The sequence below is a fragment of the Brachyistius frenatus genome, unplaced genomic scaffold (assembly GCF_029030835.1).
Source record: "Brachyistius frenatus isolate BFR_SWC_R1_liver_20210118 unplaced genomic scaffold, ASM2903083v1 Contig_115, whole genome shotgun sequence".
Lineage (NCBI taxonomy): Eukaryota > Metazoa > Chordata > Actinopteri > Embiotocidae > Brachyistius > Brachyistius frenatus.
In genome coordinates this window covers 1,137,747-1,163,822 of record NW_027210714.1, presented here as the reverse complement: position 1 = coordinate 1,163,822, position 26,076 = coordinate 1,137,747, and the positions used below count along the sequence as shown (strand labels likewise).

The following is a 26,076-nucleotide window of genomic DNA, read 5'->3' as shown; positions in this document are numbered from 1 at the left end:
ATTTCACGTTTCGCTGTAGTGGACCGGCGTGCCTATTTCACGCTTTGCCGTTATACTGGGTTGTCCATTATCTAGCCATTTCTCCTGTCCTTCTTTGGTCTTTGCAACCTTGTGTTGTCCTTTGTCCTTTTCCCATTGATGCACTCCAAGTCCACAACTTCCCACAGTCCGAATGAGTTGGTCTCAGCAATACAATAAAGATATATTTGTATCTGTTATTGCGAAAAAATGCAAAAGATTATCATGAAACTGAGTTCTCTGAAGATTAAAAACTTTAAATAGATAATATAAGCCATATGGTTCAGAGACAAATGGTGAGTCTGTTGCATGAAAATGTTGAGTGTTAATTTTTTACAACTTACTTGTCTAACACTTTATTTACTGCCATTGCACAATAATTTTGCACTGTAGAATTATTTTTCTTGTGCATCAACAATCTCCACAGAACCTTGAAGGTTTTAGTTTTTATGTTTACATTGTACATTCATGCAGGCTCATATTTCCTGTGTGTATAGATGTTAATTTTGAATTCTGTGTGATATTAATCCACTGGATGCCTTAATTTTTTTCCGGGATCAATAAACTATCTTTATCTGGCGGAAGAAAGAGCAGAGAAAAACTGGGAAGGGGGGGGGGGGGGGATTACTTAGGAAGTATTGATATGAAGAAAAACTGCTCCATTGATTCCTTGAAATTAAATAAACAAACATAACAAAGGCCGTTTCTATCTATGCACGCACTAAAGACCAACTGACACACTCTGAGGCATCCCCGGAGCAGGGATTGGACGAGAAACAGAGAGAGAGTGCAAGTCTTTCCCACCCTTCCACAGCTGCTGTACTACCAGAGACTCTGTCGAGAGTGGGATATGAGCGCAGGGCGGCGATGATGACTGGCCACTTGGACTCTTAGACCACCTCATTTAGACTCAACACCTCTCGAGTCCACGTCTCTCAGCACATTTGCATTAACCACAGTCGACCTTGGATGGATTCTAGGCTCCTGATTGGATCGGGGATTCCGACACCGGACCCGACCGTCCGTGCACCCTGGAATATCAGCTCCATCAAACCGCATCGGCTCATGGAACTGTCTCCGGTCGCTACAACTGTAAGTACCCTCAACTCTCGTTTTGTTTTCTTTTCTTTTCGGCTACCTGAAGGACTACCCCCTCGGTTGTGCCTGGAGAGCTTCTGTGCGCTGAAGCGATGCGTAACCGCAGCAGAATCTGATCCAGAGCAGCCAAACACCAACTCACTACAGCTGGAGAAACAGGCAAAGAAACGCACAAGTTTCTGATTTTATGTCTTAGTTTCTATCCCGCCGTCATTCATAACGTGTGATAAATATCGTATAAGGTAGGTGTGTGTGTGTGAGCCAGAGATGTTAACTTTCTGGGAATGAATGAATCACACCATCCTCCCCTGCGCATCTACGCATCGTTCATTCACGGCAGGAGCTTTGCGCAAATGCAGTTATCTCTGTGGGTTCTTTAGCTTGTTCTCCAAAAGCTGCTGTGGGTGTAGTTATGTGTCACTACTGTAGTGAAAATGCGCGTTATTTTTTTGTTGTTCCATCATCTGTGCGCGTCAAATTGAACCTACCATTCATATCGTTTTCTTACACTAGGGGTACTACTTATAATTATTTTAATTTGTGGAGAGTTTAAGGACATCATCTCCTGTCAGAAATAATCTTGTAATAATCCAAGAGGGCAAATTGTGACTTTCCTTTGTGCCTAAATAACCTCAGATGAGCAAAACAGTCCAATTTGTTTCCTAATCTTAGTTACAGGCTGCAGCTCAGTTCAGATATTTATTGCCCCTCCAGAGGAATTCCTGTTTGCAGAAAGGCAGCATAAAAACAAAACAACTGCCTTGTCTGCCAGAAGTGATTTAAATTGTCTGCTTATGATTTAAATTTATTTATTTATTTTCTAATTTAATCATGCCACTTTCATCCATCTGCTGCCTCATTTACAAATGTTTACTTAAGCCCAAGATGTCTGTTACCATTTTGTATGGTTAATATTTTTGCTACCAAGTCTCTTGGATGAATCAGACTCCATCTCTCCCTGTCTCCCTCACTGTCTGAGAGTGGGATTACTTTACCCACAGCCCTCAGGGAAATCCTTTTACACAGATGTGTGGTGATGTATTCACCCCTGTACTGTATGTAGACCACAAAACACAAAAAAAAGAAAATACAATGTCTTAACCTTGCCCAGCAGGAGCCCAGACAGACCTTCAATAAGAACGATTTGAGAGAAAAAAAAAAAAAAAAAAACAGCTGTTTGAAAGCCATACTGAGAAACACATTGGTGCGCTGCTGCTGTAAATGTAGTTCAACAAGTGTGAATGGTTCAGTTTGGATTCTGACTTTGAAGCTCGGACCTGCAGGCTCCTCTCACTGTAGCTTTTGTGGTCTGGTGTTCATGGTGGGAGTGCTGGGAAAGCTGATACTTGAGCGGTGCTTTAGGGCAGCTTTTGCAGAGACAGATGGGATCTTCTACTTCAGAATAAGTGTGGTTTTCATTTCAATAGTCTCTAGGTTTTCTGTGTTGCGCTCTGAATTTATCTAACCTGTAATCTCAATTACAAAAATATGGACCCAATGTACGAGTGCGTGGAAGTGTGTATGCATTCACAAAAATGATGTGTCTGTGAGTGTTAATACGATCGTGTGTGTGCATAGAAGGATAGAGTGTGTGTCACAATGGGTGGCCCTTTGTGATCTTGTCATGCTGTGCAGTTGATTAGAAAGTGTTAGTGAGTATCAAAAGTTTGCCACATGTTTCAAATAACCGTTTCTGATAAGCTGATTAAGGACTTGCTTGTCAGTCGTGACAGATTCACTGAGCGGATAATCAGTTACTGCAGCATTCATCAGTAGGGATGTCAAGACGGGCGATACTTGGGGACCAAAATTCGGAAACGTGGCTGTATTTGTGTGCAGTGAAACTGAATGTACCGACGAAACGGCAGTTAAAAACTTGTGGAATTAAAGTGCAGCTGCAGCAACAAGTCTGCTGCGACATGCATTAAAAAAACAACAACAAAGAAGTCGGGTATGAACTGAAACACAAATCCAGACAGTTACTGACAAATACCGGCAATGTGCCGTGCGTCTTAAGTTTAGGCACCACAAACCAGGTGGTTATGGTTAAGTAAGGATCATGGTTTGGATTACTTAAAAGAAATCCACATTGACTTTTGTTTTGTCAATGGACTTGAACACCGGTCTTCCAGGTGAAAGTCCTGGGTTTGTTTAATCCAAATACCCCCGAAATCCTCTTTGCAGAATTTGTCACGTGACTTTTTCGACCCGCCTTGTCACGGCCAGTGTTTTGTGAACTGCAGTTCTGAAGCCTCACGTTCGGAACTTTGGCCGTTCCCATCCTGCCATTTTGGAGCCAGAAGTGACCATATTTGGCCGAGCTGGGGAGGAACGAGGGCTGGAAACCTGACTGCACCAGAGGCCTTTCAATCAAACAGACCGCCCCTCCCTAAATATACCGTTATACCACCTAACATCTAATTAAGGATGGAATTATTTTCAGATTGACCACCAGAAAACGAATGAGATGGGGGGACTTTAGTGAATGACACCATAGAAACTTGCGGAAAAAACTTACTGACTCTGTATTTATAGGTCATCATTGTAAATGAGAATTGGTTCTCAATTGATTTTACCTGGTTAAATAAAGGTCATATATTTCATGAGAGAATATAAATGGGAGTCTATGGACCCAACCCTTCGTGGCACTTGGCAATTTTGCAGTTTAACCTCAACATTAGGAGCAGCTTCCGTTCAGCTCTTTGGACTTGTGCATGGTACATTTTGACATAATTGTTATTTGCCATTGCTGGACTCTAAGTTGATACTAGGACAGTGTAAGAGTCCTTCTTGTTCCAATCACCACGTTTACCTGTGTGTAATGTCCTCGCTGGTACCTCAGCTGAAATGCTGAACAAGTTGGCTGAGTTTTAGAACATGCCGTTTCTTTTTTTAAATACTTGAAGGGTACATGCCACTGTTATTGTGATGTTTATATGTTTTCTTGGTATTCATTAAGCCAAAGCTGTTTATTTTTTTCATTCTTTTTGCACATTTTAGGCGGCTGTGCTTTGCAGTGCTGTAGAAATGCTCTGCCACAAGAAGAATTTCTTTTTTTTTTTTTTTAGTAGTTGAACACTACATCCTTCTCTTGTGCCTGGAATGTTTTTCAACAAAAAAAAAAAGTGTTGAGGTTGAAACACACTAATTTCATTAGTACATCTTTTTTTTTTTTTACCATGGAATCAGAATTGGCATCAAAAATTGTGGATTTTTGGTGGGATTGTCATTTCTTTTCAGGACAACCCTATTCGTCAATGCTGCTGAATCTCTGAGCGACTGAACAAAATGGGACATTACCATCCAAATATTAGAATGGACAGCAGTTTGGTTGTCTCTATTAGCATTCAGTAGACATACAGTTTGTGATTGAAGATTGAAATGAAGTCAGCCAAGAACTAAAAGAAGACTTGAGTTTTAATCATGCAAAGTAAAAGAAATAAAAACTTTGATTCCGGGATAATACTAACAAAGCAGCTCAGTATCAGGTAATCAGGTAGCATGTAATACACCAGTCAGTCCACTAGAAGATACCGCGCCTAGACGTGAGAAGTACATGAATGTATGTGAAGGAGGTCATGTGATGAAGGTCATGTGATGAAGGTCATGTGATGGAGGTCGTGTGAAGTATAAAGAGTGATAAAGTCCAAGCAGGGAGGTCACGGGTGGTTAGAAGGAGCAAACCCGGGACTTTGGAGACCGGGGTTAGAGTCCGTGTGAAAGCGAAGTGGATTTCTTTTATATAACATAAATAAGCCCCTTACGTGACGTAACATATTTCACTTGCTGAACGAATGACAAGTTACTTACTTGATGTGCGTAATGTAATCGATGTAAAATTACTTCTTTTGACCCAATCCATGATCTTTTGGTTTATACTGTCTAGTTACTGGAAATTAATGGGAACCTTCCAACCAATCAGAATCCAGAATTTGTGGTACCCATGGTACAGTACAGAATCCTCTTCTAGTCTTTTTATACGCAGTGAAGTTCCTCATTTACTGTTACTGCTTAATCACAAGTCACACTGAGTCCACGGCTCTCTGAGGCAATATGATATCTGCGTGATTACAGACTACAGATAATACAGACTGGTCTCTAATGAAAATGTTGTAAATTAACTAATACACTGATTAAAATAATGCTGTCAGTGGAAATACTCTTTATTTAGAGGGAACCCCCCCTCGGCTATGTTCATTAAATTAGTCATGGCTGGTTCAGAATTTAAAAAAAATTCAGAGTTATTATGTTACCCACAAATTCATCCGTGTGTGTGTGTGTGTGTGTGTGTGTGTGTGCGTGTGTGCGTGTGTGCGTGCATACGTGCATACGTGCGTGTGGCTTTATAAGATACAAACAAACAAATAGTCTTGGCAATTACAGTGCATGTGTTCAAATACACATATGTGCATAGCCGTCTGTTTACACGTATGTGTGTGTGTGTGTTTAATTCAAATTTAATTAGAACAAATGAGGATCTCTGGTCTTCTTTTCTTTTGCTCTGTCTCCAGAAATCTTCTTTATCTCTGATCTTCATTTTCCATCTCGCTCCATATTTTTGTCGTCGTCTGTTTTACAACACTGTGCTATTAGACAGCCAACAGACCATTTACATTTATATTACTTGCTCTCCACTGACGAGGGAAAAACCCCAGAACCGCTGGCACCCAGGCTTCAGTTCGTGCTCACAGACGTACAGCGTAGGAAGATGTTCCCATCTTTAAATCTCACAAAATAACATGGACTTCCGTGGCATGCTGTTCGCTGTGCCTCTCCGTCCTCCCGGCCATGTGATCGGCATTAATCTGGTGCTGAGCTGCTTGGACTGGCAGACAGGCGAAAACACAGGAAGCAGGAGGAAGGAAAAGAGTGAGCGAAAGGTTTTAGTGAACAGAGGAAGAGATGTGAAGAAGGGAATTAATACGGATTGTGAATGAACGGTGACAGTGGAAGCGAAGGAGACGAAGCAGGGAGAGAAGAAACAAGACTGGGGAGGAAATAAAGCAAAAGGGTGGGCGGGGGCCTTGAGTGCGATCCACCACATCACCGATGACGATGTCAGACTGGGTCTGAGTGTGTTTACATTACACACACACACACACACACGCTCCACATCTGCATACCAATTTGTCCCCTTTTTCAGTAATACACCCCCGTGCCCTTTTCACTCATTTGCTTACATAACCGCTCCATCGCTCGCACATTACGATCAAAACGTTTTCAATTTAGCAACGAGAGCTTGTGACTCTGCAGAAAAAATAGGACTATAGGACAAACATGCAGAAAACACACACACACACACACACATGCAGCACCCAAGATTAATGAAAGGAAATATGTGTTCCAGTTGAACGTCGGGGCAGCGGAGGAAGATTTAGCTCAGCTGAGGTAGTCCTGGTTCCTGTGTGTGTGTGTGTGTGTGTGTGTGTGTGTGTGTGTGTGTGTGTGTGTGTGTGTGTGTGTGTGTGTGTGTGTGTGTGTGTGTGTGTGTGTGTGTGTGTGTGTGTGTGTGTGTCTGCTCAAAAGAAACACAGGGGGAGACAAAAGAAAAGCATTCATGGGTGTGTAAGGATTTCTGATATAAATTCTGAAGTGTAGCTGTGTGCTTTCAGCAGCAGCTTCTCAAAAGAAATATGCTGCTGTCAAATGAAAACCTTTCACTGACTAGAAAACTCTGCTTTTATGGTTTCAAAAAAACACCCCAACCTTGATTTCATTTGAGCTTTGTTTCTATTTTAAATGGGAATGTGCAGCGGAGGAATTCAACTAAGTACATTTACTGAAGTCATTTTTATGCATAAATTTGATAAACTTGCAATTTTCTCCAATATTTCCTTTTTATGCGACTTTATACGTCCCCTCAGTTCAGTGTAATGTATTTAAATTTTGCTAATTCGAGAACAGCAACAGGATTTTCCTCCATGTTAATATCTGAAGGCATATGCACGCACATCTGCATTTGTAGAACTGACCGTGATTGGCCTAAAGACTCCGTCACAGGCTTTATTTTCAAAAGACTGATTAGAAAGCCAAGAGGAGGTGCACATGTCAAGGGTTCTCTCAGACCACTTTAGTTACAATATGCTGAAAGGTTATTACCGAGTTTTTGCTCAGTGATGCAAAAGATTAAAAAAAGAAGAAGAAAAGAAAACCTTCAGCTTTAAACAGCGTGCCAGTATTCAACTAAAGCAGGGGTGTCAAACATACGGCCCGCGGGCCGGATCCGGCCCGCCAGGGGGTCCAGCTCGGCCCGCCGGATGACTTTGCTAAGTGTGAAAATGACAGAAAGACATAAATTGTATTTCTATGAGAATATGGAGGTTTATGAGTACAAACGTTTTTTTTTTTTTTTTAATCGATCCAGTAATTGCTTCAAAAACAGCGTAAATGCGACGTCTGCTCCAGAGGAAGAAGCGCTCGGTGCCACAGGCAGCAGCGCTCGCTGCTCACTTACAAAGCGAGGGAATCTGCAGAGGAGAGCCGGGGCAGATAAACAGTGGGCTGATGTTGAGTTTTTGGTCTTTATGTTTCTAGTTTATTGTAGAAAGACCTTAAAACAGGGTTTATCATACAAAAAACTTCACCAATGATTTAAACAAAGAGAAATATTGTCGTTATGTATGCGTTATTATGCTATGATTTTACTGGTCTGGCCCACTTGAGATCAAAGTGGGCAGTACGTGGCCCCTTAACTAAAATGAGTTTGACACCCCTGAACTAAAGGAACAGAGTTCAGTGAATGTTGCGCCCTTGTTCGTAATATCCATTTTGGCATTGCGTCTTTTACTTATAATGACAAAAGAGTATAAATACATTTTCCGCCACTACATGATGATTTGACTCTGCCCATGATGAGCAATTTTGCTTAATCTTCTGTGTAAATGTGACTTTTCGAGCCCTGTCAATTACGGATACTGTAACCTTTGGTACCAGGAGCCTTTGTGGAGTTTCTTTGCTGGCCTTCAAACTACTGAAGCATAAAACATGGATGGATGCTTCCTCTCAGCTCTTCAAATAGGATGAGCTGCTTGGAGGGGATTCTTACTCTGTGTGGTAGAGGTCACTTAAAGTCACCTGAGAATATTTCAATGATGGTATGAGCCATACCACGAACATTTCAAAGCAGTTCTTATGTGTTATCCCAATTACTTTACAGGAAATCCAATCAAATATCATGCAAATGTGTGTTTTTGCAGTGTGTAGAGTTCATTAAGTGTGCGCTTCAGACAAAGTGGATTTTCTCTCCTGGGACGGTTTTATCTTTTACTAGCAGAAACAATTAGGTGCAACATTTGAGTGAGCACTCACCAAGCAGCAGCCACATCTTGAGTCATTATGGCCTCGTAGTTTTATTGCCTTAAATGCATGTGCTCATTTTCCATTTGGTATGTAACAGCTATTTCTGCTCCTAACATTTAATTAACCTTGAATTATCCTGAGTATTATGATATATTTGTCCTTTTCTCCTTAAATTTTCCATGTTCGTTCTAATTTTGATTCTGGGTGAAATTTTCCTCTGCATTTTCCAAGGCCTGCGAATTTTTAAATGTCATTTAGTCTCTAAGCAGTACAAATTTCCTTCGCAGCAGTCATGAAATCAGCACTGTTTTTGAACTATGCACGGCCATCCGACCACGACTTATTATCATGATTCTCATGCCACAGATTAACGATGTTCCTTCCTGTTTTCCGGCTGCCAGTGTTCCATGGTCCCAAACTACCCGTTCCCAACCGTAGACGTCCCCGACCACGCTCACTACACCATCGGCGTCGTCATCCTTGCCGTGGGCATCACGGGAATCCTTGGAAACTTCCTGGTCATATACGCGTTCTGCAGGTATTTCCATTTTAAATCAATTGCCTTTCACATTTTCGTACATATCTGTGATGACGCTACGACGGTTATTTAAACGTCCGTGTGTGTGTTTGTGTGCAGGAGCCGCAGCTTACGGACACCATCCAACATTTTCATTATCAATCTGGCAGTCACAGACTTCCTCATGTGTCTCACCCAGGCACCGGTCTTCTTCATCACCAGCATGCACAAAAAGTGGATCTTTGGAAAGCGAGGTAACACGTGCTCAACGTGACACTTATAATATGTTACACTTGTATTAACCACCTCAGAGTATCTCAGACAAGAACAGCCTGAACACAGCCTCATGATATTCTATGCGCTCCTTTTACACGTGTATTCACATTTATGCATCCACATTGTTAACATTTATGCACACACTTTAAATTACACAGGGACCCGTCTACCTATTGAGTGTTACATACAGCTCAATAAAGATTCTGTACAAACACACACACACACACACACACACACACACACACACACACACACACACACACACACACACACACACACACACACACACACGCCTGCCATCCTCTATCATGTCTTTCTGCCACGGTTGGAAAAACCAGCACCATAGGCTTACTCTGCGGTATTTAAATTCCATAGATCATGAAGACCGAGCACGAATGGGTGTTGATGGCGTGTTTTACATGAGTGTATTCAGAGGTTTACTGCAGCTCTACAGTACATCAGCATGCAACCTATTGGGAACGGAGAAAAGAGGCTCCACACTCCACTGATCAAACAGTGATAGTCAGAGCGCTGTGTTTTCCTTCGGGAGTTGTCCTGACCTTGATGAAGACAGCCAATCGCTGTCAGATCTGGAGCTCAAGTCTCATGGTAGTTACTGCGAGAAGATTCTCGCTTTTTTTTTTTAAACTTTTTTTTAATCTAACTCTCCCCAACCAACTATCCTTTTCAAAAGACAGAGAGATGCAGATAATAACAAGAGGTAAAAAAAAAACAAAGCCGGTAGATGGAAAGCATAAAAACCCAAAGAGCTTCGCCGTTTATTTGTGTTTATCCATCCATTTTCTGCCAGAATACCAAGAAGCCTAAATTCCCTCTGCGCTGTTCAGTAATGGGGCTCTTGAATAACAGTGTGCCTCTGGAGGTTGAAATGTGAGGAGGTAAACTGGATGATCTGTCAGTGTCCATTGAACACTTCTTGTAGCAGGGACATTCTTTTTCCCAAAGGACAAACTGGAGTGACTTCGGTGGTCCTCTGCTTTCTTCTCTAGTGACACCAAATGGACATTTCTCTTTTACACTGACACTTTTGAAACACTCAAATCCAGTGAAAATGACAATTAATGACAATCAGCTTTAGGAAGTTCAGGCGACATATCAACACTCAAACAATAGAAGAGGAAAAAGAACTGAAAAAGAAGCATGCCATAGATCATACATAGATGTATGTGTTTGTTTCATGCATTCATTTTAATAATATAACGGTTTCCTCGACACGCCACAAAAATGTTTTCACCTGCTGCAACCTTTAGTCTCTTTAGTGTGGAAGTCTGATGTTTAAGTCACATGCTTTATGTACATCCTGATTTATTAGTCTTTTAGATTTATATGTTGTTCCCATTTAACATTGTTACAGTTTGTTTTTACAGATGTAGCAACTTTTACTCCTCAGCCAACACTTCTCTTCAATATTTAACTATTTCTGGTGTTTCCACTAAGGTTTTTCTTTTCGGACACGAATTGAATTTTCACAAATGACGTAAATATTGATTAGTGCTTCCTAAATTATTTGCTCCTGGTAACTCTGCAGGACCTCAATAAACAATCTTCCCATTTCTGGGAGGTTTTTGTAAATGCTGCATATCTTGACTTGACAATGCTCTGAACTCCGAAAGACAAAATGCCCGAGGACTTTCCAATATTGTCCTTCTCCAGAGACCATCGGCTGTTCCTCGGGAGCCCGTCTGGACTTTATTAGCTTCAGTAATGTAAAAACGAGTGTCAAACACGCGATGCTGATGACGCGGTATTTGTTTGAGTTTCTTGCGCTTGGATGTGATGACTTGGCGCTGTGATTACGCAATGAGTGACAGGTCGATGGTAATCACACACAGCCTGCAGCGATAGCCCTGATAAAGGGATGACTGAGTGCTGGTATTACACTCAGCAGAGAGACTGACTCTAATGAGTCTTACATGTTAGAAGTCATGCCAGCACTTGTGTTTATCGCCGTGCACAGGACGTCAGCGTGCGTTAGCTTTGTTACTATATGTTCAGTATACATTAAATATTTAAACAATACTGTATTGTCTTTGTAGATTCCACACTCTCGATCCTCTACAGTTCCCTTCTGACAATCCCGACTCCTCCTTCACCTCGGGCTGCTCGTGTTTGTGTGGCTCAAAACACGGTCACGGTCAGGCTCCAGATCAAACTCCCAAGTCCATTAAACTTTTATTACATATTGTCTGAACCAAAGCATTAATTCCTCCATGTTGGCTCAGTTGGAGGACGAGTTAATCCTCCAAAGAATGAAGGGGAACTGGAGCACACTGATCAAGACACTGACTCCCGCCCTTGGACTCATGATCCAATAGATTTTGAAGTCCTGTCCAACCAATTATCCAATGGCATTTGTACACCTGGCAGGTTGAAAATATTTATTTGCCTGAACCGTGTTTCCAGAAGAATGAATCAACCTAGACAGGACACACAAATTTAAAGTAAGACTGCAGATGTGAAAATGTGTGTTAGATGTGTGTTGCTCGGTTAGATAGCTCGTTAAGAAATCACAATACTAATTTGTCAAAGAAATGAATGCTAATGTGGCATGTAACAAGTGTACACGTCCAAACCAATTAAACTGAACTGTGAAGCAGATGTGTAACAGATGTTCTCAAGTTAATTTGACTACAGCAAAAATAATGCAATAGATCGGTCACAGCAAAACAGCCCATATCGATCCAAAACCATGAGTTTTAAAAGTGAACAGTGACAGCACAGCTTTTGTGGAAGAGCTGAGGGAGGCACTGCCAGAAAGATGTGAGGTCAGGAGCATCACGGACAAGCCTATTCATCCTTCCTATCCGCTGCGTCTTTCTCCCTCACCTCACCTCTCCTCCCCAGGTTGCGAGATGTACGCCTTCTGCGGAGCGCTGTTCGGGATCTGCAGTATGATGACACTGATGGTGATTGCGGTGGACCGCTACGTGGTGATCACCAGGCCTCTGGCCTCCCTTGGGGCGATGTCTCGCAAGAAAGCTCTCAGCATTCTGGCTGCTGCCTGGGTCTATTCGATGGGCTGGAGCCTGCCCCCCTTCTTTGGTTGGAGTGAGTACAGCTGCATTCAGAGATGTGAAAAGCGAGTATTTATTTATCAGTGTGATTCCTCAGAGGGATGTAGCTTGTTGAGCTCTGTCTTAGTGCTTCTCTCTCTCTCTCTCACTGTTTTACTCGTGTCAGCACGTCACATTCCCGATGAAAGGTGTCTCTGCTGCGTCAGATAGATCTGGCTTTGCCTTTTGTCGACATGAAAATACATTTAATATAAAACCAGATATCAGAAGGCAGCTCACCTCCTGCTGACAACGTCTCGCTATTCGACGGGCTCCTGCTTTTCCTTTCACTGTATGAGCTCCCAAATGGGATCGTATACATTGCCGTCTGTTCGGTAAGTTTTCTGCTCCTTCCACCATCACAACAAATAATTAAAACTGTGTACCCAACTGCTAAAACTCAGGGAGCGCAACTCTTCACTTACGGTACAAGATGCCCGACCAGACAGGACTTCAATTACGGGAGGACCAATGAGCACAATACAAAAGATACTCACGCAGGCCGTCAAGTGGGTTGTGATAATCAAGGAAAAGTACAAGTAACTACATTAAATAATCTTATTCAACCAGTTTAAAATACCTCTAAAATGTCAGTAGACTACAAACAGACTAATATATAATAAATACAGTGCAAACGGTATGTGGATGCATTGCTCACATTTTGTTACCATCATTTTCATAGCGATTATTATGATTTTTTCGCAAACAATATTTTGCTGTTGTCAAGTAGTTTGTTTAATTGTGCGCAATCAATTATAGAGCCGAGTTGAGTAGATATCCTGTGGATTTCTATTTGCACATCTTACATCAAAGAGGTCTGTCTTCTACTTCAATCACCACCACCATGTCAGAAGGTCGGCCATATTGTCATAATCATACAGAACTCCTGGTACACACGTGTTTTTTTAAACTCATAAAACCCCTGTTGAATTTCCGTCACCCTCTGTTGCAGGAGCTGTTTTCCGCTAAAAAAAAAAAAAATTGTTTTGAGCCCCCAGCAGCACAACAACTTAACACAACATCCAATAAAAGCGACTTAATGCTTCCTTCCGTGTCTGTGTTTTTTAAAGCCTGCTGTGAAATGATATTTGGCAATCGTTACGTGCCTGTGTGTGTGTGGTTAGCGGTGTTCTGATGCGTAGGTGAAGACACTAGTGTGTCTTTTTGTGTTTTCTTTGAGGACTTTGAGTGAAATCAAGAATGCAGTTCCTTATAGAAAAAAGCCTGCGGCGCGCATACCAAACACTACGAGAGACGGCTCCAGCTACTTCCTCTGATGGATTTTGCATTTGGGTCGCTTGGTCCCAAGGCACTATATTAAAGCTTGAACGTGACAGGTGCTGTTAAATATAGGAGAATACCGCATACATTTGTATAGTGCAGTTTAATTTATGAGGAGTGCATGCGACGCAGATCTGCGATGGCAGAGTCGGTCAGTCGGTCTGACAGAACACCTTCTCAGCAACTATTTCATTCAAGGCCCTAAAATCTGATACAGACATTCGTAGTCCCCGAAGGAGAATATGTTCATGTATCGCCATGAAGCGGTCAGTAATTTAACATTCAGCACTTCAGCTCATGACAGAATACAAATGAAAGAATTCCAAAGAGTCTTGGTCTGAGGTCAGCTGTACTTTGACTAATGCGAACAGCTAGGACATGCTAATATTAACGTGGATTGGAAGGAGCAAAGTTTTCTCTCTCTCTCTCTCCCTCGCTGTCTTCGCATTTCATCAAAGCAATAATAAATATCAATAAAAGCGAGTGAGAGCGCTTCAGCGAGCATCCACTAAACGGAGTGCGACGTAACACTTCGGGGTAATAGTGACCCGTCAATGAACGTCCGGCTTGTTTTTTGTTTTTCCACTGAGAGGCTCAGATTCTTATTATAATTGTCTGACCACATTGTGAAAAAGATCCCTCACCCAAAACAGAGTTATTTTTTTACACAATAACTTTAGCTCACGATAAAATTCAGTCTGTGTGTCAGCAGTTCTCTCCACTCCTCGAGCATTTTTCTTCAGGCCAAAGTGCTTTGTTATAGGATTAACTCTCTTCTTTGAATGGCAGTACTCATCCCAGTCAAAATGGTCCCTGTCAATCTGATGGCTTCCGAAGCAAAGTGTATGGACAGAAGCGTAGGCATTCAATTGGAGCACAATGAGGCGTAACTTCAATGTGTGACCTCTCCAACAAAAGTAGACTACGAAAGCTGCACGATGTGCTGTGCAATATTTTGTTGGCACATTTCGGAAATGAACAAACATGAACTATTGTCTGTTTTTCTTTTCTTTTTTTTTAGCTCTAGCCAAAGGTAACAGTAATTCAATTTTCTTAAGAAAGCGGCGCTTTTTCTTGCTGTTGGCCATATGAAGCAATGCAGAGATGAAATGGCGCTCAGGAGGTGTAGTGCTCTTACATATATTTGTGTAATCAGCCAACCAAAATCTAAGTCCAAATTTTTGGTTTCACTGTGTGTGTGTGTGTGTGTGTGTGTGTGTGTGTGTGTGTGTGTGTGTGTGTGTGTGTGTGTGTGTGTGTGTGTGTGTGTGTGTGTGTGTGTGTGTGTGTGTGTGTGTGCGTGTGTGTTCGTGTTTCTTGGCTACGTGCAGTGACTCCTGACAAGCCATCAGAGAGACTGTGAAGTTTCATGGTGTGGCAAGCGATCACTTAAGAGGCTTTGTTCTCCCACAGGTGCCTACGTGCCCCAGGGTCTGATGACATCTTGTTCGTGGGACTACATGACGTTCACCCCTTCTGTCCGCTCCTATACCATGCTGCTCTTCACCTTCGTCTTCTTCATCCCTCTCTCTATCATCATCTTCTGCTACTGCTGCATCTTCAGAGCCATAAGACACACAACACGGTTGGTACATGCGCAGACGCGCGCACACGCACGCACGCACGCACGCACACACACACACACACACACAGTTTATCATTCTCCTACGTTCCTCCTCGTTCATCTAACGCACCAGAACATGCACTGATGAAGACATAAATGTCAGAGGTGTGTGCGTGATGATGTCTTGTTGATCAACGATGTGTCTGGGTCCTTCTATCGATTTCCACTAACGTCTCACTCAACCTGGACAGTAACGCTGCCCGCTCAGGAAACCCCAACAACGTAGGTGACGGGGGAAGATGTGTGTGCACGCACATATAACACACTGTATATCTAAGTTAATTAACCTGGCAGTAAAAAAAAAAAAAAAAAAAAAATGAACAGAAAATCATTCAGGCCTTCCAGAAAAAAAAAAAACAGACTCAAGTCAAAGTGCAAATTACGTTCACAAAAAAAAACCCTAAAAGGGCAACTTTCATACCTGTGGTGTCTGTACGTGACAGAGCGATAACAAAGATCAACTGTGAGGGGACCAGAGACTCCACTAAGAGGTTCCATAAAATGAAGAGTGAGTGGAAGATGGCCAAAATCGCACTCATCGTCATACTGCTGTTCGTCATCTCCTGGGCCCCTTACTCCTGTGCAGCTCTCACTGCATTTGCTGGGTAAGAGTGTGTGTTTCTGTGTGTGTGTGTGTGTGTCTTTGTGCACTTTGTCGACAACAGCTGAAGAGACATGTTTCACAGTCTGGTGATGTCTAAAACCCTCCGTAAGGACTGAAACGTGGTGAAGCACTATATTTTGGGTGGGTTTGATTCATAATAAATAGCAGAGAGTTTAGGATTGGAGATGTCATTAAAGCTGCCTCAGTCTTTAATGGATTACCAAGAAAATTTGTAACAAGCTCCAAGTTTATCTTCATTCTGGCTTGAACTGCAACGTCTGGTTGTTGTGGATAATTAATCTTACACTTAACAGCATTTTCCTACTGTAGGATTGGTTGGCAGTGGTTTTGTGAGATTTATACATAAAGAGTGAGTTAACCTAGTTCACAAAAAAACAAATCTCTAGTAGTGTCAAAGCATGTAAATACACATAGTTATATTTGCCCAGAGTTTGAGTTATCCTGCCTAGGAAAGAAAAGCTTGTTTGTGTTTTCCGCAGCATTAGAAAAAAATTCAAAAGGAACAAGGTTGGTTCTCAGGTAGGTTGGTGAATTGGTTCATGTGGCTCATATGTGTTTGGCTTTACAAGCCCAATAAAGCTGTTAGAAGGAGCCACCATCTTTTAGGTCACTTGGGAGGCTGCACCTTATTTTCATTTTTTTAAGATTTTGATACCCAATTTAATCTACTTTTTTTAATCTTTCCAATCTAGATGGGCGGTGTGATGAAACATTTTTCTGTGGTTTAAAAAAGTCATGTTTATAACTACCTTACACAGACTTTAAAGTGGCTATAATCTTACATTTACACAAACAATGGATCACATTACTAATCGTATGTGAAATGGGTCACTCATAGTTACAAATGGACAGAGAATGATCACCTGACTCCACAGTTCTGCCTTTCAGGAAGCTTTAAAATTACTTTTAACTGAACTTCGCTAACTCGCACCACTCTTCACACTCCACAGCAGCAGGCATGTGTTTTTAGTGGAAAAGACGTCAAAACACACTGCACATTACCTGCTCGACACCAAACTGTAGACATACAAAATAAGAGAGTGAGCAGTGAATGTGAAGTCACTTAATGGCCAAAACCTCTGCTCCAGAGAAATGATAATATCACTGTGTAAATACTAAAAAAAAAATATTAAAAGTAAAATGTCAGTGTTGTTTCCACGGATTATGGCCAAAAAAACAAAAACAAAAAAAATTCTGGAGGTAAATTCTCCACAGACTATGTGATAGTTTTCAATGAAATGTGTTGATGATCAGTCAAAATGTATAATGCTGTGAACACAATAGTTGTAATTTGATTCATATCCATTATAATAGTGTATGGAGATACCCAGGTATCCATGTAACGTCACATCACTTAAGATCACCAAAGAAAGTGTGTTTTTTAGGATGCAGCAACCCTTGTATGTTCCAAATCTTGATGTATTTCCTTTTGAAACAGTGTGATTGCTACAAGTCATCACCGAAGATGTTTTTCATTTAGTTTAAGTACTTATTTCATTGGATCTTTACACAAGAACATGAATCCAACATTGAATGCAGGTGTGATTGCGTGTCTCTACACTATTCCAGTGAATGCGACTGCTGATAACCTTGTCACACAAATGTGTCTCATTTCCTTCTTTCATTTTTCTTCTTGCCACCATCTGTGTCTCACCCGTCTCTTTTAGGTACGCTCACGTGTTGACACCCTATATGAACTCTGTTCCCGCTGTGATCGCCAAAGCGTCTGCGATCCACAACCCCATCATATATGCCATAACACATCCTAAATACAGGTAGGACTCAAGTGTTGACTTCCATTTACAGGAGCTTAAGATCATGTTCTTTGTCACTGTTGCAGTACAATGATGCCAAAGCGGCTGTTATATAAGGTGTCACTGGTTTGAAAGCCAAGTGTGAAGGTGATAGCCAAAACAAATAAAGAAACAACTTTTCAAAAAGCGGATTTTTCTTTTTAGCACCTCGGTAAAGTTTCTCATGCTGTACCTTTGCTTTACCCGCAGGCTCTGACACGCTTCAACTAAATTATGCTGCTTCCATGGCAATGTCAGTTATCTCTCCAAGTAAATATTGAATTTCATTTCAATCTGACAGCGGTCAAATTTGCTATTGCTCCTCTTCAACTTGTGGGTGGAAAGGGCAGTGAGTTCTGGGTTGCCAGGTTTGTCTGTGTCCAGCAGTAATCAATAGACAGGGTGTGATCACTCAGTCTATATTCAGTTCATGTCCTTTTCAGTTTGTGGTCACTTATTGTGGACCGATAGTCTGCCATTCAATATAGTATTAAATGTCGGAGCTGGGGTCACCGGCTTTAATGTGTTTATAGAGTGTGTGCTCTTTTTTTTATTTATCCTTATTAAATGGGTCATTGGCCTAAATCAGCTCGGCATCCAGGGATGTCAGGCAGCACCACACTTCACTATCATGTAATGAAACTGATTTGATTATGGATCTGAATGTGTTTCTCTCTCTCTCAGGTCAGCACTCAGCAGGTACATCCCCTACCTCGGGGCGTTGCTGTGTGTCACTGGCAGAGACCGCTTCAGCAGCAGCAGCTTCCAGTCCACCCGTCGGTCAACCCTCACCAGCCAGTCAGAGTCCAAAGGCCAAAGCAGGCCCCACACCTCCTCCCTGTCCGAGAGCGATTCAGTGAGTGTACCTCATATCTAATATGGTATGTCTCTGTCTTACACGTCATTCGACAAAAGCTTTGAATTATTGAGTTGTTGATATTAGCCCCGTGTGTCCGTGATTTCGTCTGTGCGTCGTCTCAGGCCCGCCTCTCGGACACAGAGGAGGACTGCTCGTCCCGACCACCTGTTAGTCGTCAGTTGTCCAGTGACGTCAAACAAATGCGGCATATCAGCCAGAGGTCAAAGGTGAGAGGTCACAACATGGGAGAGTTTGAGAGGACGGCTTCCCTCAAGCCCGCTGACCCGGTCGTATGTCACCTTTCACAGATCAATGTGAGTATGAAAGTCTGACTTCTGCAAATATAATGTTACTTTTATACTATACACACAAGAATATGTTCAATACACGATTTTGCAGTTTAAAAGTCATAGATCTCTTAACTCTATTACTTTAAGTGTCTGGTGTTTTCACACGGAGATGAAGGGTGCGACGGAGCTTAGTTTAACATTTCCCACAGTAGTTTTAGGATGTTTTTGATGGCAGGTTTTCCTTTTGTTTCGTCAGTACATCAAAGCTGATCTAAATCCTCTCCTCTTGAATTTGAGAAGTGAGGTCATGTTGTTTTGGAGTCTTGTTCAAGTCAATAGACATCATGTTTAGGATTGGTATTTCGTTGCATGTAACTCTACGAGGTCACGTTGGTTGGGGCCCTCCTCTCAAAATCCAGGCTACTTGCGGTTATGAACGGGACTCCTTGTGTAATTCAATGAGGTCATATTGCTGTGGGCCCCAGTAAGTATTGTTGATTGTCCTGTATGGTCTGACTTTGTGATTGTGTCTTTGATGACTATTTGTTGAAATTAAGGTTTCAGAGAGCAAAAGTAGCTCACAGACTTTTACATGACTTCCTAAAGGTGACATTTGTAAACTACTATTACTGGTATACATTACCATACACATGAAAGGAACTAGTGTTAGACAGCTGGGGGAGGGATTGGAGCATCAGTTATAACCATAACAAATGCCATCCCAATTTACATGTGTGGAATATGATTGCAGCAGCTATAAAAGTCATTCTGATCATTCTGATAGTAAAACATATAAAAATGGTTGGATCCATGGAAAAGTATCAATATTTATTGCTGTCAGCCACCCTGTACTTTCCTATAGTACCACTAGTAAGACAAATTGTATACATTATATTGTATACAATGGTTGAAATTGTATGGAGCATGTTGAGTGTGTGTATAGACTGTTTCATAGATGGTCTGGCAATTTTAGTAAAGTCAGAAAAACATACACCATCTATCGATGGATGGATGACAATTTCCCAGGAAACTCTTGGGATTTGCATGGAACTCAAACTACATCATGAATAACTGTCATACATAATCAGATTTAAGGGCCATGCAAATTACGTAGGTTTCCCAGGAGAAACAACAGAACAGGAGGGTGCTGGGAGACTGCCCTGAAATACAGGAGATAACCTACAAAAAAAAATGGGATTTGGCAGGTGTACCTTTGTGACAAGCCCAACATTAAACTTGTCTGTTGTCTTAAACGAGCTGATCATGTAACGTCAAGGAGGAGTTATTAACTCGTTCCTCACTACTTCATGGTTATCTGACAACTACTTCACCTGAAGTAAACGACATCATACAAAACCAACAAGTTGATACTGAGTTTATACAAATACTTCCTCTAGAAAAAAAACACCTCCAAAGACCCCAAAAAAGAGTAACTAATGATTAAATAATCAATGAGTGTTTACTAGTTTATGCCACTTAGTGTCTTGTTCAGAGTTAATCAGGAACGATTTATAGACTAATCATTACCTAATGATTCTTCTATACAGTCTCTTCCAGTCTGTTCTCTAATAACACGTCATTATCTCCTTTATTCTGACTTATTCTGGAGCTTCTCTCCCTTGTTGATTTAAAAATTGTCCGGTTGTCTCCGATGCATTCATATAAATAGATTAATGCTGTGAGGCCAAAGGAAAGTGTCAGGGCATTCTGGGACATCCACTATATGGAGCATTTCCATCTCCCGCTAATCATCTTAGTTCGCAGAAAAAACTCAAGTAACCCACTTGTATGTGCATTTGCAAACACACACATCCAGGCATACTGCCATGCAGTTCAGGTTCATTGAGGACTCCATTACAGCAGGTCCAAACACTAATCCAGTAATCTGGGATTTTCAGACTTAATCCACCGCTTGCATGATGCGACTCCGTGTTTCAACGTACTGCACTTGTTGGCAGACGAAGACGGCTGATTCTTTCGGAGCCTTTGACTTCCATCTGCTTCCATTTCTGGACAGCAGATGATGTTTAAAACACTGGACCATTGCTATTTAAAGATGGCGCCAAAGCGCACTTTCTCCTTCTGTTCGGAAAAGACCATTTGGCCATCTTGCTGTGGCCGCCATGAACAAACTGCGCTGTGAACCTTCGAAGGAAGTCACACACTGAGCAAGACAGTCGGAAGTTGGCCTACTCTTGGTTCCCAATCTATGTCAAAATCCCTAACTTTTACAGATTAATAAAATGCCCTTGTGCTAAGCAGGCAAGAAACAGCAATATTTCTGACACATGTCCCTCTGGTGCGCCGATATTGAAAGAAAATTAAAAACATGTCTAAATACTGGTTGCAGAAGCAATAATGATAATTAGCTCCCAACCCAATAAACTAAATTTGAAGTTTCTATTAGTTACCACCAATGCTACAAAACGTACACATTGACAATAACTAGCTAAGTAACATTATAGCCATATACATGGAAAATGAGTAGATTTTTATAAAAAGCAAATAAAATTTAAACATGCTTAAAAAAAAAAGATCAAATCCCCTGACCTTCCCTGTCTGAAAAAGGGTTGTTAAAATGTCCTGATATTCCATCAAATTCCCTGAGCTATGGGAACCCTGCCTACAGGTAGTATTGCACAACATAATCTGAGGCACATTGAAAAACAACTCCATTGATGACAACTTGGACAATTGCTAAGCAGCCTCATGACAATGGAAGGAAAGCAGTGAGGGAGATCAAACAGAAATATGGGGAGAAAGTGGAATCACAATTCCAACAGTGTGATCCTAGAAGTATGTGGCAAGGATTAAGATCAATGATGGATTATAAAATAACTCCTTCCTCCATAGTGAGAGCTGATGAGTCTCTTGTGGACGAGCTCAACACTATATATTCATGTATTGAGGCCAGCGTAAGCCGACAAGTGATCGCATTCAGACGGGGAAAAGCGGCTGTGGAGAAAGAGCACTGACTCTCCAAGCACAATGTCAAGAGGGAAGTTTAAGCGAGATAACAGCAGGAAGTCGTCAGGACCAGATGTTATCACAGGGCTGACCAGCTGGCACTGGTGTTTAACAGTGGTGTCCAACTCGTTCCTGGCCCGGTCTTTCATACCGACGTGTTTCAAGAAGTCCAGCATCATTCTCGAACCAAACGAACCGAGACCAGCCGCCTTATCTTCAAGAAGCACTCACATCTGTGGTGATGGAGTGATTCGAGAGGCTGCTGAAGGACTACATCAGCGCTTCCCCGTCCAGCGCGCTAGACCGCCAGCAGTCCAGCTATCGACCCAACAGATCAGGGATCCGCACTGCCCTATCCCGCCAGGACAACAGAAAGGAGAATTATCTGAGATGGCCGTTCACTGATTATATTTCAGCTTCCGACACCACAATCCCCTCCAAACTCATTACCACACTCCGGTATCTGGGACTAAACACCTACCTGTGCGTCCCTGGCTTTCTTACCAGCGGTAGTACAAGAAAGTACAGGTGGCTGACAGCAAGTGCCTTCCAGGGATCCAACACTGAGATTAAAAGGTGTAAAACTGTCTTCGTCTGTCACGCGCATTGATTTCATTGACCCTCTCTTGTTATTCATTTTTGAGGGCCAGGTCAACCACAGGTATTCTTGCAGCGTGCTAGTTCCATGACGGGTTGTCTCCTTGGTATTTTCTGTAATGCACTGGGCTGTACTGAGAGTAGGCATATGACATGAGCGTGAGTTTGTGACATCACAAACTTACAGGATTGCAAACGGCACAGTTGCTGAATATATATATATACATATATATATATATAAAGATCTCTTGAGCATAACTAACACTAAATGACTGTGTTTATTACTGTTCAGACTCCGACAGAGCCTGAGGACATCTCCATGTCGGACATCAGTCCGCACCCAACCAGCCGCCTGCCTGCTACTGTAAGAATTCACCTGTCATCCATCTTTCTCCTTGTGCAGGAGATGAGGCATGTTATTTTTTTTATATCAACAAAATCAGCAAATACCAGAAAAAGTGATGCCAACAAATTTATTCTATAAATAAATACTGTAAAAATACGTCTGAATTACCCAGCCCGTTCTCATTGAACTGCCCGGGTGCCTTAGGTTCAGGACCACATTATGGTTTGGCTAATAAATACGTTACTTAATTAACTAACGTTACGTATGTCACGTAGCTTCTTTTATTTACGTTATGTTTGATAAATATGTTACGTTTGATAAATCAGTGCTGATTTTTTTTCTCTTACATGGATACAAACTCTGCTCTCCTCCAACCTCCTGAGTCTTGATACTAAGTTTCCTTCTTTGACACGAGTGGTCACGTTTTAGTGTGTGTCTCTGTTGTTGCGGTGTAGTCCAGACATTTACTGTCATGATTTTCCAAAACCAGTACCGCATTAAAAATAATGAGCATTTTTATATGATAAAAGGTTCTAGTTATTGCATAACATCATTGTATTTGATTAAATCTAATTATCTTGGTTGGTATGTAGTTATAACAAGACCATGATGCAGTCAGGATGTTTGTATGTATTAAGGCTTTGGGTGTTTTTGTACTCTATCATGCGCCCGAGCATAATTATAGTTTGTGTATTTAATGTCAGAACAGATCAATGACGGAATGATTAAAAAAAAATAAAAAAATAAAAAACTGTCAACATATCACTCGCTTTTATGAAATGAGTAGGTTTGCTGTTGAATCAATAGCTGTTTCTTGTTTTTATGAGCGGAATTTGTGTAATAAGGGAAAGTTTCATGCTGCAAGCAGTTTGAATGATATGTTATCATGAAAACAAACCTGATGTCATCAGACGAAGAAACTGAAAGCCAGTTGCAGCCACATCCGATCCTACATGCACTAAAGCAAATGGTATGTTTAGATTATGAATGATTATATCATCCTCAAGTCATGGCCACGTGATCACACTAAACGTGTTTTAGGTGAATCATCATTCATCAGGTTCATCACATCATTTCAGAACAAACAACAACAGAAGACATGGAATTGCCAGTCACTGTAAAATGTCCCTCAATGCCATTTTTTCCTTTTTAAATTACTTTTTAAATATTTTATGAACAGGAGAGTTCTGCTGAAAGGAATCAAAAGCGACTTCGGGGTTTGCTACACAGACAATAAGAAACCTTTTTCACAGCAGATGTTTTGACTCATCAAAGCAGGTAAAGCTCAGGTGTAATTTCTGACATTAATGATGGCTGTGTTACATTTAGGTGAGATAGGTGCAGTGAAATTGGTACATATTGGCTTGATGGAGATAATTCGTGGCTTACTTAATGGAACTGAGCCATCATTAATGTCCTTTTCCAGCTATGACGAGTCAAAATGTTTGCTGTGTGAAGGTCAATTGTCAGCAGGATTCATTTTTTACTTTGATTTCCATTTGATTTGCCAAGGTGTTTTTACTCATTTGTGTTTTAGGGCTATTTAAAGGGGCATGACACCCACTTTACAACACTGGTCAAAGATTCTTTGAAAATAGCTCTGAATTCTTGACAGTTTTGCTGACCAAGCTGTTTCAAGAGTAAGTGTGAAATGGTTTGCATATCTTTGTACTCCTTTTTTTCCCCTCCTGCCCATTCCAGCTAATCCAATCAACCATGCTTTCCATACAGTCCGGTTTCATTCATTTCCTGCTGCACTGATGATATTAATCAAAATCAATGGGTTGGAAACTACTACTTGTCATCCTCCGCTCATGCTTTCACACCCAAACCCAGTGATTGTGTTAAATGGTTTGGATGCCCTGTGTTGTCAAAATGAAAGTGTGAAGGGATTGGTTTGATCACATCTACTGTTCCACAGTGATACAAAGAATATTGTATAAAGAATCACGAGTTTGAATAAGATGCCCTTGTTAAAAAAAAAAAAATTCCCAATTACAAAAAAGCTATTACTTGTTATACAAATAACATCTCATTATAAGAGAAATAATTTTTTTTAAAAATCATCTTAAATATGCTCATCCACAGTACTTTGCCCCGTCTAGTGCAGAGCTATTGATCTCAAGAGGTAAACTGAGTTATACAGCACCACCCCATCAAGTGCTCTGACTTTGATTAGCCATGACTGTTTTATATCTTGCGCTGGCAAGTTGAGTAGAAGACATCTGTACGGCTGCTCAAATCGAAACAGCTGATAAAACTTCATTCCCTCACATTTTAACCTCCACCTCTCTGCTTTTCTCTTTTACACATCCAACCACCTACTCACAATGAAAATATCTCAGTCACAGAATCTGAACACCTTTCTCGCTCTCTGCCTACACAGCTGGATAACGCGGCGACGGAGTCAGGGCCAAGGACCGTCTACAAGACCTCGTCATCCATCATTGTCACCTCCATATCCAGCCCGTCGATACTCAATAGTCCCCCAGGTTACCACGGCAGCCTCAAAATGGCCAAAACGTACAGCCCGGTTGCCAACGAGCCCCTCGACATAGCCAGGCTGGAGACGACACCGTTACCATGAACAGCTGGACAAAAGTGAAAAACTGTGTTACAATGTGTATGTGTGCTTTGGTATTTCCCTTCATGGGACTTTTCTGTACCAGCATGCTATTTGCTACTTACGGTAACTCAAAGGTATTGCATCGTTTTTTTTTTTCCTGCATGCAGTGCAAAAGTGAGCGCGCACGCCCAGTAAAATTTAAGTACGTGTATGTGTTTGCAGACATATATATCTGTTTTACCTTTTCTGACATATCATGGTGGCTGGAGATGGATTACCTCAGAGCAGGAAGCAACAAATTAGCCTTAAGAATACAATGTTCTTGTTTGTTCTTGTTCGTGTCGTATTATTTGACATGAAGAAACCAAAAAATGTTTTGCCATAAATGACAATGCATTTTCTGATTATTTGAAGTTTCAAAGAAAAATCTTCTTTATCTTGCTGTACATAAGCTGAATGGTCGCTGTTAAAGATTAGTTGTTTCCTTTTATAGTGTGATAACAATATTGATTCTATGACTGGAAATTTCAAAAATGTTTTGCACAGTGTTTATGAGCCATATTTTTGATGCTACACAGTATTTGTTAATATCTACTTTGCTAAATATGTAGACAGAAACGCAGTAGGTCCAGATGTTAGATCTGATTAGGGGAAATGAAAGCTGTGTTTCCCAATCTCCGGCACTGATTAATTTAAAATCCATTCTTTTGTTTTTCTTTTTTCTACTATACGTGAGGATTTCAGATAAACACCGATATAAAAGATGGATTACCCAGTATTTCTTCACATTAACACTGAATCAGATGACACCTGATTATGTGTAAAAACTGGTAACACTACCAACCC

The 26,076-nt window shown here is 41.3% G+C and overlaps 1 protein-coding gene across 1 annotated transcript; it reads left to right on the top strand.

Annotated features, from left to right (window-relative positions):
* Window positions 1–839: 839 nt before the first annotated feature.
* On the top strand, window positions 840–25,543 carry LOC138629406 (melanopsin-A-like). Its single transcript, XM_069713071.1, has 11 exons — window positions 840–1,110; window positions 8,817–8,953; window positions 9,053–9,186; window positions 12,074–12,277; window positions 14,977–15,148; window positions 15,631–15,792; window positions 17,480–17,587; window positions 18,290–18,461; window positions 18,587–18,778; window positions 22,611–22,682; window positions 25,051–25,543. Exons 1-11 carry the CDS (start codon window positions 988–990, stop codon window positions 25,249–25,251), a joined length of 1,677 nt encoding a protein of 558 aa, XP_069569172.1. The 5' UTR covers window positions 840–987; the 3' UTR covers window positions 25,252–25,543.
* The last annotated feature ends 533 nt before the right edge of the window (window positions 25,544–26,076 follow it).

Coding starts and splice junctions, on each gene's coding strand:
- LOC138629406 (XM_069713071.1), top strand. CDS start 988: ATGGATTCTAGGCTCCTGATTGGATCGGGGATTCCGACACCGGACCCG. Junction 1,111..8,816: donor TGTCTCCGGTCGCTACAACT/GTAAGTACCCTC, acceptor TCCGGCTGCCAG/TGTTCCATGGTCCCAAACTA. Junction 15,149..15,630: donor GCCATAAGACACACAACACG/GTTGGTACATGC, acceptor TGTACGTGACAG/AGCGATAACAAAGATCAACT.